Source organism: Scophthalmus maximus, chromosome 11 (genome assembly GCF_022379125.1).
Source record: "Scophthalmus maximus strain ysfricsl-2021 chromosome 11, ASM2237912v1, whole genome shotgun sequence".
Taxonomy (NCBI): Eukaryota; Metazoa; Chordata; class Actinopteri; order Pleuronectiformes; family Scophthalmidae; genus Scophthalmus; species Scophthalmus maximus.
Genome location: NC_061525.1, coordinates 4,982,516 through 4,997,039, shown reverse-complemented (window position 1 = coordinate 4,997,039; position 14,524 = coordinate 4,982,516). Strand labels below are relative to the sequence as shown.

At 43.7% G+C, this 14,524-nt stretch overlaps 1 protein-coding gene across 5 annotated transcripts in view; it reads left to right on the top strand.

Annotated features, from left to right (window-relative positions):
- The window catches only part of slc8a2b (solute carrier family 8 member 2b), a 132,078-nt gene that overhangs the window by 109,783 nt on the left and 7,771 nt on the right, over positions 1 to 14,524 (top strand). For all 5 annotated transcript variants that reach the window (XM_047335707.1, XM_047335709.1, XM_047335706.1 and 2 more), the window contains 4 exons: positions 4,342 to 4,715; positions 8,218 to 8,321; positions 9,753 to 9,770; positions 12,596 to 12,720. In XM_047335707.1, the coding sequence (XP_047191663.1) occupies positions 4,342 to 4,715; positions 8,218 to 8,321; positions 9,753 to 9,770; positions 12,596 to 12,720 (621 nt within the window). The remainder of the gene's footprint in view (positions 1 to 4,341; positions 4,716 to 8,217; positions 8,322 to 9,752; positions 9,771 to 12,595; positions 12,721 to 14,524) is intronic.

Genomic DNA, 14,524 nt, shown 5'->3' with positions numbered 1-14,524 from the left:
GGAGACGGGGGGAGACAAGTGCACCACGCTGCAGGTTTATCCTGCAAAAAATCTCTGATCTGTAGCCACAGATAACAGCAACAGAATAATATTTCGGTAGCCAGCAAATCATATTTGTGAAGAAAACGACTCATTCTCTCGTTTTCTGAAGACCTGTTTTATAATACTTCCATATTTAATTAAGTCTCTCCTGTGCTCCATCTTTGTAAAACGCCTGTCTTTGTTCAGTGTGTCGCCAAGCGCAAAACATTACAGACTTTAAAAAGTCCTCGGGGATTCTTCCATCCTTCACATTGTCAGGTTTGACGGAATAGGAGGACTACACGAATTCAGGACTTTTGGAGATGACATGAAACTTTGATGATCCCTGTGGATAAAATCATATGAGTAGCCTATAAAACACATTATGAAAGAGAGGACCTGCCAGTTCTTCACAAAAGCTCCAATTTCAAAGATCTCCTTGTTGAATTGTTGGAAATAAAAGCTGACATACTTTTTTTTAATCTTAGAATATAAACAAATCAGCCCCTAATGCTGACACCTTCTTTCTTCCTTTTCTTTCTTTCTTATTGTTTTATGAGCAAATCTGGTTCAGGAGGAGAGCTGGGCTGAGAATAGTTTGACTTTATGGAGCTGCGTAAACACGCTGCTCCTGCAGTGAGGCAGTGAAATCTGCAGCAGATATCCGGGGAGATCAAAGTGAGGGGGAAAGAGAGGAGGCGAGGGGGCGATGAGATAAAATAATGAGAGTCGCTGCAGGAGCGACAGAGAGAGTCTGAGGAGGCACAGATGAGATTTATCTGTGTCTGGTGTTTTTAAAGGTACAGACCGTGTAGTTGTCCTGCAGTGAAAGACAGAGATGCTCCTGCACATCTGAGGGGAGTCGAAGAATCAAACATCTTCAATGAAAAAACATAAAACTTAAAACAGAAGAAAGATTTTTTTTAACATTTTTGTTTTAACATAATCTGTTCTTCATCTTTTTATATATCACGCAGCTTACCATCGGTCTTCAGTATATATTTTTGCCGTTCTATATTTTACCGTTCTATATTTTAACCAGCATGAAAAGGTTTCATCTTGCTGATCAACTGTAACTGCGTCGAACAATTTTAATGCTTTATGCTCCACCAGTGAAAATATATCTGCTCCTCCTCCTCCTCCTCTGCATCTACTGTTGCTGCCCATCTCATAATGCCACTACTACAGGTGCTGCCATCGTTGTAGCTCCAGTCAGCAACTTATGTAATCACTGTTTCTTCATTAATCCACAGAATTATTATTTTTTTCTGTAATAAAGCTGCTCTAATGAATAGTTTTACAGTACCAATTATTCAATCCCGAGAGAGTCTCTCATCCGAGAGAGAGAATCATCAACCACCTCTGCAGTTTCCCTCAGCTCTACAGAGTTTTACAGCATCCTTCATTTTCATCATCTGCAGATTTACTGTTTTGGTTTTTAGTCTGTCCACTCCCATCGATCGCGGTTTTAGGGAAAAGCTTTAGATGATCAGTGTGCACGCTGAGCATCGGGCAGCTAAAGTGAGACCAGAACAGAGCGAAAAGAAAGTGAGACATGATTCAGCCGGTCGTCTTTAACACATCATTGCTCTACTGGATATGTAAATAAGCCTCATTTGGACTTCATATGGTGATTATATGTCAGTTGTTGGGGGGGGGGGGTCAGTGCGCCAAGCTGATAATCTAACCTCCTTCATGAAGGTTTTAATCTTCAGATTTTGTTTAAAACTGTGTTAAAGAGGTGTTGATTTAACTTCATTATCATTTTCTGTCATTAGTCTGAAGGTGTTCTGCCTTCACCTATTTCCATTTTGGCACAGAATTGTGTTTCTTTTCAACATTCAACTATAAACAAATCATGTCACCTTAGTTTCAAAGGATGAACGATAAAGGAAATCCATTGCAATTAAGAAAAATGTTCTTCGACGTTCAAAAGCCCTCTGGTACATCAAACATCAACAATTCAGGTTTCCTTATTTTCAACAAAAAAAATGACTAAAGGGAATCCATTATAAAAAAAATTAAACTGTGATAAATTGACTACATGAAATGTCATTCAGCGTTATTAGCCTAATCTGACAAGAGGGTACAAAGTCTGATGATTGATCCAAGTGAGTAGATCCAAGAGTTCAGTTTCTTTGATTACAAATATTACATATGCAATCTGAACTTGGGATCAAACACCATAGTAATTTTTATTTTTTTTAACTGAGGTCAGAAGCCTGTGCACTATGCTGTTTGATTTAAAAGCACATAAGATGATTGTAAAGATGTCGAGAACCGAGGAGAGATCAGAGGAGACTGGGGCAGCAGCCTGAAGAGTCACATTAAAGAAGCATGGGGAGGACAGTGGACAAAAAAAAAAGAGGTTATAATTTAGCCCGTCTACCATGAAAGAAGAGAGACGATGAGTGAGTAAATTACAAAGGTCAGAGTCATCCGTTTTCTACAGCATATCAGTGGGTTTCATCGATCGCCGTGCCAGAAATGAACAGAGTGGGGAAACCAATTATACCTGAACGTCTCACTCGTCTGCCCGAGCTCCAATTTCCCTGCCGCGTCACGCCCAATGTGTAGCCATCACCGCCGCCCTCGCCGGCTCGGCTCTCCACAGATTAAACAGAAAGAGATGGGGCTGACAGCACCGATGAAAGGCCTCGCTGTTGTAATGGAGAGTCCGTACTCGTTAGGTCAACATAAGAAGGCAGTCATTCATTCGCGTTGCAGAATGAATCTAATTTGCAACACGGCGGTGGAGCGGAAAGTGATGTCTCATCGCGAGATGAAAACAGAGCTGCCAGTCGTCCAGGCCTAAAAGTATTAATGCAGATAATAATAGACTACATGTACCTATAAACGTATATAGGTTGTACATGAACGTGAATACCTATTGCAAAACCTTACAATATACCATCTTCTTTGTGTGTTTAACATCAATACAGTAGTTCTGACAACATATTGATAAATTATATTGATAGAAACAATTGCGTTTCTGTTTCTCAGAGAGAAAATCTTAAAGTCCCTCTTCTTTTTTTTGCATTTTAAATTTTTCTTTATCCATATTAATTGTTCAGCTGTAAATGTCAAATGATTAATGCATGACAAAGATCGCTGAACCAGAGTGAACAGCACAACCTGTCTCCTTCAGGGCTGCAATGCAGGGAGCGTTGTTGTATTCAGGGTGAATATCGAACCAACTGTCGCTACATCTCTGCCGATCGAGTGGAGGTCTGAGCTGCGTCTGAAGTGGGCACATCGACACCATCAGCAGCCGAGACGAGACAATCAATTATAAAAATCCTCCCGCTCGCCACTAATGGGACGGTGCAGGAGGGTTACTGTTGTGTGTTATTTCACTGGATCAAACAAACCTGTTATCCTGTTTGCCCTGTCATCGGGGAGTAGGTAGTAGTTTTACTTCATTCATTCCGTTTTAACTTGACCTTTTTTTCATTATATTTAAGAAGTCATTATGAAAGCCTCCACTTGCAGACGCATTGGAAACAGCCTCACTCCACAAATATACATAGATTACTGCTGCACCAGAGCCACCGCTATTTTTTTCACCCTGGGAGTCCTCCTCAGAAGCAGTTCTGACTACTTTGGCTGGTGTTTATATGTCTGTCACAGAAAAGAACATTGAATTTGACCCCTACGAGGTGACCTGGGGACAGAACACACACAAAAAACTTAACAAAGATTCCCTATGAATCTTCCGTCACTTTCTTGTGATGAAAGGGACCTGACAAGTTTCTGATTCTGCGAGTTTTGCTCATGTGCCAACTCTAAACAAAGGGGTTGCGAATTGTATGCACGGTGACAGGCGATGAACTTCAGCCACTATTAACGTTAGAAGTGTGGCAGAGCAAGCGGCAAAGGGAGCGCTACTTTTTCAGCGGTGCTGTAGTCCACCTGATGTGTACTGAAATGTTCTGAGAGGAATAAACTGGGCAATCGATACCTTTCATCATCCTGCTTGAAGGGAAATGCCATAATCTCCAGATGCAATGACAGGTGTGCAGCAGATAAGAGCTTTGGCAGACTCATGGCGACCTTCCCTTTCACTTAAGAATTGGGACTATAAATTGGAAAGAAATGGACCCAGTGGGGGAAACAATACTTCACTAGCCCTTCTTTATTGTATATGTACTGTACATCTGACTGTGAATGAATACATATGTGTGGAATTAGTAGAAATATTGGAGACATTTTGCAGCTGGTGTTTAACTATAATTGATTAAATGACCAATAACACAACATCCACCTTCTGAGCCTCCATGCCCAAAGAGAACGACCTCCCGTCTCCCTGTGCCTCTCCAGGTCGGCATAATCGACGACGACATATTCGAAGAGGATGAGCACTTCTTTGTGCGCCTGCTGAATCTGCGCGTTGGCGACGCCGAAGGGATGTTCGAGAGCGACGACGCGGGTGCCGCCCCCAAAGCTCGTCTGGTTGAGCCCCTGGTGGCCACGGTGACCATCTTGGACGACGACCACGCCGGCATCTTCACGTTCAGCGAGCGCACGATGCGCGTGAGCGAGAGTGTGGGCACCATGGAGGTGACGGTGGCCCGCAACTCGGGCGCCCGCGGCACCGTCATCCTGCCGTACCACACAGAGTCGGGCACCGCCAAGGATGGAGAGGACTACGAGGAAGCCAGAGGGGAGCTGGAGTTCATCAACGACCAGACCACGTGAGTCAAACTAAACTTTCATTACATTTAATCTGTCCAGAAAACTAGGCTGGATGACGTGCCTCTGTCTCAGGAAGATGCTGAGCTTATATTTTGAATGAAGATTTACTCTTTAAAAGGAATGACCTGACAGGTCAGACTGGCAGGCGGTTGTAAAAGACAATAAAGAAAAACTCAAAAGAATGAGGAACAGACCTGAAACCACATGGGAGCACCATGAAGCTGAAATGAAGGCCAATGTAAAACAGGGGAGATGAACAGACAAACTGGGATTAGGACTGGGCACAGAGATTGAATACACAAGGGAGGCAGGGATAAATGGCAACAGGTCAAAACATCAGGACGGGCCAGACAAACACAAGAGTCGGAAAGCTCGACAAAGACAGGAAGTAGAACACCCAGGACACACGGACACACACACACACACACACACAAGGTAAGAAGCTTCAAAATAAAATAGGAAATAATAAACTGTTCTAAACAAAGAGTCCAAAAGTTCAAACATTTGCTAAAGACATCCCTAGAGGTGCACATCAAGACAAGTTGGCAGCTCACTGTCTTGCTCAGTAGTATCAACACAGTCCACCGGTTATTTTTTCTATACTAATAATGGTTAAATTACTCTTAATTATTGATGTGACGGGGCCTCTGGTGAGCCCAGTGCGGCTGTTTGCCTCAGGTCAACTTCTATTTTAAGTCAATTGGATTTCAGCACTTGAGGTTTTTGTGACAGTTTATGCCAGATGTGAAATCCCTCCAAAACTTCTTGTGGCGTCACGTTCTAAGGGACCTTAGAACCTTGACCTTTCACCGCCAAATTTAAATCAGGTCACCCTTGAGTCCGAGCGAGACTTCCTTCCAAATTTGTAGAAATTCCATCGCAGCGTTCCTGCGCCGTCGCGTTCACGGCAGTGAGACGAACGGAGGGATGGATGGACGGACAGTGAACTATTCTCAGTGATTTAGTGTCAAAAACCTTTTTTTTTCTGAGGGCGTCCTCTTATGGTTTTATGTTTGTGCAGCACCTGTGACAAACTCACATGGACTGCTGTTTGTGTGATATATTGATCCCAGCAGCTCAAAGCTGATGTAAACGGGCAGCCTCGTCGACTGGCAGTGATGTGAATCAGGTGAGGCGGGACCGGTGGTGGGTGATGGGTGTGTGGCAGGATCTCAGTGGGGTTTTCTGTAATTGTGGGAATATTTTTCACGTTCACCACCACTTTGGCTCTGCTCTTGAGGGGGATTCATTCCAATTTATTCTCCCAGTGGTTAATGATGACCCAGTCGGCATGTCTGAATATGTGTCACCTCCACCTGAAGCCTCAAACCAGATTTCTGCTTCTAAAATGACAATTTTGCTGTGTTTTTTTCCCACCTCATTAACTACAAGATTCCTCCTCCTCTGCCCCTCGTGGCTTTCTCACACTTCGGTATGACTACGTCGATTTCCTCGATTGCTAAGGCCCCATGACAGGTCTCCAGATCCAACTTTAAGTGGCAATATCGCTGTGACGGCAGTGTCACGCTGTTAAATGTCACTGCAGCCAACTCTGAGCACTCTTACCTCTCTGTCTCTGTCTTGTGCTCAGGGAGCTCTATCCCGTTTGGCTCTTCTCGGTCCCGACATGTCAGGTAGAATCATCGTAAAAGACCTCTGCTGAGAACTGGACTCTTTTGAAATGAAACGATTGATTGATTTTGATCACATACAGCAGGAAGATGAGCAAGTACCTTTTTTAAGGCTTCACTTTTTTATCCACCTGGCACATAATGCGGGATGATAAAGTGATCAGTATGTCTGTCCATTACCAGAGCTCAACTCAGGAAGTGAAGTGGAGCTTATTGACAATATAGGTTTCATGAAAGTGTCAATACTTCCGCCTAGGAGGTTGTGTTTTCACTCCTGTCCGTTTATCTGTTTGATTGTCAGCAGAATTAAGCAAAAACTATTGAACGGATTTCACAAAACCTGGATGGGAGGGGCAGAGGACTCAGTGACATGTCATCACCTTTTCAAATGATGAGAAAAACACTTTAGGAAATGGTTGCTTGAATCCAACAGTAAAGGAGCAAAATGATCTTTAATTCGGAGTGATTTTCCTCTTTGGTCTCTGTTTTTGGCTTCCACCATTTGCTGAGGGAAATGTCAGGCTCTTCAGCTGCTAAATGCTCCACTCTGTTCAACTACTGGTCTCTCACTGTGACTGTTGCGTTCCAAAATAACTGCGCTCTCCGTCTGAGTACAGAGAAAGTAACAGTAAAAACTAAAAGTTGCCGAAAGTCACCTGTAAACCTCTGCAGAGCCGAGCGGAGCTGCGGCTTTCACTGATTATTCTCCGTCGGTTTTCATCGCTAGGATCGACGGCTTTCACGTGTTGTCACATTTTTTGATACTTCACTATTTCAAAAAATAATGAATATAGCCGCAATAAAGACAAGAAAATGTGAAAGCAAGAAATATACTGACAATGATCTGAATGATAAAAACGTTCTCCAAAAGGAGCCTGAATTCTCAGAAAATGTCCACAGGATGAATTTTAAGTTACCAAAGACACAAACGGGTCGGTTTTATGAGGGCAACAACACCGACGAGAAAAGGAGCGGAGTGTTAAAAGAAAAGAGGGAAAAAAGTGAGTCATTGATTGAGGGCTTTTATGCCATCAGAGACATTTTATGCCATCTTGACATCGGCCATTTTCAAAGAATCAGGAATGATGGCACGGCATTAGAGGAGGGGAGGTGAAGATGAAGTGACGATGACAAGACCTGTTAGCGTCTCCGAGCATCACCGGAGTGAAATGTCAGCACAGAAACCAGCTCGGCGAGAGCAGAAGGAAATCTACACTGACAACGGACAGAGAGGGGGAGAGGGGTGGAGACGGGAGAGGAAATGAACGATGGAGGGAAGGATATGGAGAAGAGGACAGCTCAAACTGGGGAGGGGGAGTGAAGTTGAGAAAAGGATAAAAGGGGGATAAAGAGGCAGTGAAGTTGAGGAGAGTAAAGGAAGAACAGGACAGAAGAAGTCGGCCGTTGACTTCAGAACAGGGGAGGAAGGTGTGAAAAATGAAGGAAGTCTGGCATTTTATCTAAAGAACACCCTCACTGGAGATGAGTCAGTATCTGATTCTTGTCAGGGTAAGACCCGACAGAATCTGCCGTGTCATACCTTTGTCTCACTTTCACTTTTTTAATTATTGTGTTTCTGACTTTTTAAGTTTGATTCAGTAGCTTTTCCTTATCAGGGACAACTGTTTGTGTTTGGGTCTTAGTGTATGGGCCTTGAGGTCTGCAAGTCGATAACAAGGATGCCCTGTTGTGGCAGCCCTGTGAGCGCATGCAACTGACTGACTCTGTGTGTGTGTGTGTGTGTGTGTGTGTGTGTGTGTGTGTGTGTGTGTGTGTGTGTGTGTGTGTGTGTGTGTGTGTGTGTGTGTGTGTGTGTGTGTGTGTGTGTGTGTGTGTGTGTGTGTGTGTGTGTGTGTGTGCGCGCGCGCAGTCAGACACTCCACGTGAGGATAATTGACGATGAAGAATATGAAAAACATGAAAACTTCTTCATTGTGTTGGAGGAACCGCGCTGGCTAAAGAGAGGAATCTCAGGTATGTGAATACAGTATGTGTATGTAGTTTTCCTTTTTTTTTTTATGTATTTACTGGATTCTATGTTGACGTCTTTGGGTCTCGGCCTGGTTGTTTAGTCAACGCCAGAGGTGGGTTCCATTTTTTTTTCTCCATCCCAAACAAACTGTAGTAAAAACAGGCAATCATACCAGAGTTTGTGACGCTGGCGAGCAAATGGACATGAGAGCAAAAATCCAATAACACTAGCAAGGGTCATAAAACAGGAGGCGACACTAGAATGCGAGAGAGCATGTGAACTCCAGAAACCTAACGCAAACACTAACTGTGACAATCTGGCTTTGGTCAAAGCAGAATATGTAATGTAATAATCAGACCAAACCAAAAAGCTTTTATTTACAACCCATTGAGGCTTTGGTTTTGTATTCATTCTGCTTCACATGTAATAGAAATTCAATATAATTGGAACGATATGTAAACAACTGATTAATTACGTGGTTAGTGGAATGTTGTACTCTTTCAGTGCTTTGTTCATATTAAGTATTTAGTTTCACATTTAATCCAACCTATTTTTGTACTGTTTTGGTTTGTGTATTGTATATTATTCTGTAGTTATTTATATTTGTATATTTTTTTCCGTGTGACAGCCTGTTCTGTTTCGTTCCGTTTGATTGTGTTGTCTTTTACTGTAGCTGCGCTCAATGACCCACTTCACCACATGAAACTTCAATAAGCTTTCATGGTTTTCATTTTAAACAAAAAGACACACACACACACGCACAACAGCAGCAACAACGCACCTGTTCAGGGACCTATCCATTCATCTGTAACCTGTCAGTACAACAACACGCGGGCCGTTGTGGGAAATGTGGAGCGCTAGAGACAGAGAGAGAGAACAGGTGGAGAGAGAAAGAGAGAGAGAGAGAGAACAGGTGGAGAGAGAAAGAGAGAGAGAGAGAGAACAGGTGGAGAGAGAAAGAGAGAGAGAGAGACAGAACAGGTGGAGAGAGAGAGATAACAGGGGGAGGGCGCCTCGATGGCAGGACAGTCAGGACACACACCATGTTGGTGCATACGCCTTGAGCAGCCCCCAGGAGGCACCTTTGTACTGAGTCTCCTTCCCCTGCTCCACCTCATTTCCTGTTTATCCTTTACTGCTGCATCAGATGAAGACACATGAATGCCCCCAATGATAATAATGATTATAACTATATATATATATATACATATATATATGTTGAAACGTGGAGAAGAACAACCGGAAGTGATGATTTGTTGTGGTTGCGGGTTATGAACCTCTTGTTACTGTGTGAGCGTTTGTGAGTTTAATCTGAACACAGAGAACAGTTTGGTGTGTTATTATGGGCATTTTATTGCGTTGAATGTGTTCCTTTACTCACTGCTCTTCTTTTTTCATCCCCCCCTCCTCCCCCCTCTCTGTGCTCTCCACAGCTCTGCTGCTCAACCAAGGTGAGACCATCTGATTATTCCTTCTTTTAAGTACTGATTTTTTTCAATTGTTTCACCTCTAAATCTGGGGCTGATATGAGAAACCCAACGATCAAAATTACTCAGCGTAATGTTTTCTGCTATTGCCATAAAAAACAATACGAAAACGTTATGCCGGTCACCCTTCCTTACACAACCTGGATTCAAACCGCCCACCAAGGGAGCAGCAGCCAACCGCCCCTAAACATGCTTAACATAATCTCAAAATCAAATTACGGAAAGTATTTCATCTGAAATAGTTAAAAAGATAATTTAACCCACATCCAACCATCAGAGAAAATTTAGACAGAGGACAGGGGTTTCTGTTTACATCTGGATCACAGCAGAACTGGATCAGATCACTGGCCTCCGTGGGTCCCACAGCACAGAACAATAGGACATTATATAGATAAATGTTGACAAAGGAGTCCGCCGCTCCACACGGGGTTGTTTAGTGTGTGCTCATGCAGATATATCGCCGTGTTTGTGCTCTTTATTAGACAAATAAATGGGCTGGCTTATATCGGTGCATTCTCATTCTGTATTATGTTTTTTATAGTAACTTTCTGTGACTATTTTGGAGCCTTGTGAGTGGAAGGCAAAAGAGAGTGATAGGGATAACTTGAAAACTTGATTGACTTTATGAAAATAGGGGTCGACCGATTTGGCTTTTTCCGGGCCGATACCGACAGGATTATTACTAATCTTTGGTCACTGTCCACTTGTGATTGGATCGCAACTCCCTGCTCTATAGGCGAGGTAAAAGCCATGCGGGGCTGAGTGTATCAATGCGCTGAGTAGCTCTGCTGTGATCTAACATCAAAAAATGAATAGACAATAGACAAAAATGTGGTTGTCAGTGTTAATGCTGTGTCACTGGCCACACCATGAACCAAAGGGTGGTAAAGGTTCTTTATCAAACTGTAGTGGATCAGAGGACATCAGCAGTCTAGGGCGGCCCTTCAGTGTGGCCCAGGACATGGTGTTCACACTGCTTAAAGTATGTGGCCACGCGTCTGAACAGGATCTGATAAACTGTTTAAAATAGGATAAGACAAGACAAGATGAGATGAGGGGAACAGTGAAAATAAGAAGCATCAGTAAAAAAGTAATAAATAAGTAAACATGCAATATAAACATAAGAAAAAATAGCAATGTAATCACTGTAGAGCTGTTGAAGTCACGCTTGGGAAAGTATCTGTCCACCTGCATTATAGCAGAAGAGAACCTACAACCCGCTGATTCATGCTCAGATTAGATCTGAGCACAGTCCCATGAAGGGAAACAAATCCAGACATCCAAATGAAAAACAAAGCCACAGCTGATGTGCAGGACCCTGAGCCTTACTGATAAAGTAGCAGCTTTGTCTATTTCCACAGTGTGCGCAGGTCACCGATTTCCCATCCAAACAAAAAATCCAAAAAGACAAGTTCGAAGCAGCCGCGCAGCTCTAATCTCAAATGACTGACCGGTAAGGAGAAGCAGCCAGAGCAGAGAGACGAGTGCTGTGAGAGCGGGAAGCCCCGCAGTGGTGATGACATATAATGACGCTGGTCGTCCTGAAGGCGGTTTTCCCGTTCACCTCACTGGTCTGCCGCCGCAGGGAGGTGATCGGTGGAGAGGCTGCTCGCAGTGGAGTCTTACCTTATTTGAGCGTGTGCGATCAGGGGTGTGTGTGTGTGTGTGTGTGTGTGTGTGTGTGTGTGCGTGCGTGTGTGTGTTTGTTCATGACAGTATGAAATCATGTCGATGAACACTGGCAGGTTTGCCATATGCTGCATTACTTGAGTCTTTTCATTATGAGACATGTGCGGCCTTTGAGGAGAGGAGGCTATAATCTCTGCCTGCTCTTCATTCACACACACACACAAACGCACACACCTCCTGGTCTCTTTCCTTTTCTCCCCTCCCTGCGCAGAAATGGCGAATGAGTAAAAGCCCCTTTCAGCAGACATGAAGACACACTCTGCACACACTGAGCCCAGTTAGAAGGCTCAAAGTGTCTCCAAAGCTCTTTGTGAACCACCACAGCGTTACACCCTCTCTTTGATAAACAGAGAGGGGACTTTTGGCAGTAATACCATCCCCGATTGGCTCCGCTCCTCGGCCCTTTCTGCGAGGTAAACTCCGGTTGGTGTAGCCGCTGTTGCTACAGTGTTGGCAGTGGATCAATAGCACAAACTGGGCCACATGTCGGCATTAATCCCTTCTCTCTGCAAGGTGCTGGTACAGTAGGTCTCTGTCTCTCTCACTATCGCTCCAATACTGTATTGAAGCAGAATGAAAAAGAAAAAAGCGGATCAGTATTGTCCAGAGGGTGTAGGTCAAGCTTCGTGAAGAGTAATAGTGGCTTCGAAACATCTGTTTTACGTATCATCCACAGCAGCTGAATAGATTTCTATAGAACAACAAATTATTTTCAGACAGTAGAAGCGTGGACTGATGTTACATCATATGTACCTTGGTTGTCCATTTGTTTGCACCAATCACCGTTGACCTGACTCGAACGGTTTTATCAACAATGTTTGTGACAATCCCTGAAATCATTGATAAAGCAAAAATAGAATTGTTTTATTGGAAAACTAAATCAAGAATCCATCCAAAGAGACACTTTCCACACCAGCTCTTCTCATTCTTCTCTGTAAATCCACCTCTACAGCTCTAAATACAATTCTCCCCCATAATCTATTATTGATAGATGAGAGAAATATCTGCGACACTCAGAAATTCAACCCACACTCGTCTGCGTCGCCATTATTGTGCATCGTCTTCACGTTGTACCCCCACCCCTTCCTTTCTTCCCACAGAGGGGGCGGAGGGGCAGATGAGCACTGAGGAAGAGGAGGCCCGCAGGATAGCTGAGATGGGGAAGCCCATCCTGGGAGAGCACAGCCGCCTGGAGGTGGTCATCGAGGAGTCGTACGAGTTCAAGGTGCAACATTCATTTCATTATTTGTCCTTGTGCTAAGAACAGCAACAGCAACTGCGCTTCTGTGGCAGCGTTACATAGGCCACCTTTACACTCTTCCTCACACTCGTGAACCCCGGTCCTAACCCTCTCAGCAAACGGACCTAAGGGGGTTTGAATTATTGGATTCAGACTCGAGCATGGAGCGCTGATACTTTTGCCTTTCGGGCCTCCACTGTGTTCCCCTGTGCAAAAGAAAGCTCAGGGCTCTCAGGGTGTATTTTAAGCAAATTACAGTGTCCACCACCTCACAAGCCAATACCCACTTGCGTGCCCCTCCAAGCAATAGAATCAGTTTAGTTCACTGGCAAAGCAATAAGTCACAACAAAAGGTCCAACACAGAGAAGGAGGTTGTGTAACACATTTATCTGTTTTCATTTGTCTTAAGAAAATTAAAACGATAGATTCTTAATGTTCCAGCTCCCTCAAGAGCAGTTGAGGGTTTGTGAAGTAAATCATATGCTGTTTTACCAGAAGCACTGTGCGAAGCACCAGGGTTTAATGCCTCTGAGTCTGTGTATAATTGCTTTAGGTATCCATAAGTACTGTAACTCCTTTTGTACAGTATACAGTAAATACTGTCCTGGTTACCAATGGCTTTAGCAGCCCCTCCTGACACCAAGTGTTTCATCTTGACAGAGGAAGTAAACAAATCAAAAATCCGCTTCACTTTCAGCCAATTGGGAAACAGAAGGGAGCATGGGCTGTTTGAGAATTAATAACCGAGGGGCAGAGAGTACAGAGGGAGAGATCACTAAAGAAACCCATCGAGGGCCCGTCGTTCCTTTCATCACTTTAAGCATAGTCCACTAAAATATCAATATCCTATACGTGATTGGCTTGACCCTGTGTGGAAATATAATTGACCTTGTCTCTTGTGCTTTATGCGAAGTGAGAATCAATTTGGGGAATGATTGGCATCTAGATTTAGTTCAGCCGCGATCAATGCAAGAGCACTTGAGTTGTGACACAGTTAGTGCAGCTGTCGACAAACTCTGCATTTCTGTTCATACTTTTTAATAGACACGTTTATTATTGAAACGTAGACAGACACTGCCATTTTTTACTTTGAGTTCATAGGTTTATTGTGCCCAGTTTACAACAATCACAACTTCAAATGAAGTTGTATTGCACTGAAATCCAGTGCAGTTGACCATGACAAGCACACATATCCCATAAACAGATTAAAAAAAAAAAAGTAATTTAATTAATGGGTGCTGCTAGGTGGATTTTTCCACCTTTCAACAGAGCCAGGCGAGTTGTTTCCCCTTGTTTATGGTCTGTCTTTGTGCTAAGCGAATGAACAGTTATGTATATGCCACAGAGGATCAATCCTCATCCCAATCTCTGCAAGTAAGTGAAAAAAAAAAAAAAGCCACAGTCAAAGCTGCAGCGGCGGCTGAGATTTATTTTGTTCCTCCTACATTTCCCCCAATGTAGCGCAATAGCACCTTTCATAAGACCCTTCCCACCTGGTAAACACTTTCTGTCCGTGTGTTTCCTCCGAACCAATGGACTTTAGAAAGCTTGGCCCAGAGCCACATCTCCGTACTCCTCGTGACGAGTAAACTGAGCTTCATGTGAACAATGGGTCATTATAGGGCAACTTTAAATAAAAAATTAAATCAGACGACAGACGCAGCCCACCTTTCCCACCCTGTGGCCCCGCCCAGCACAGCTAACAAGCTCAGCCTCACCTGACGCCATTTTGGTACAGTCACACCCATGTTCACTGTAATGGAAAGATTGATGCAGTTGAATCAGAAG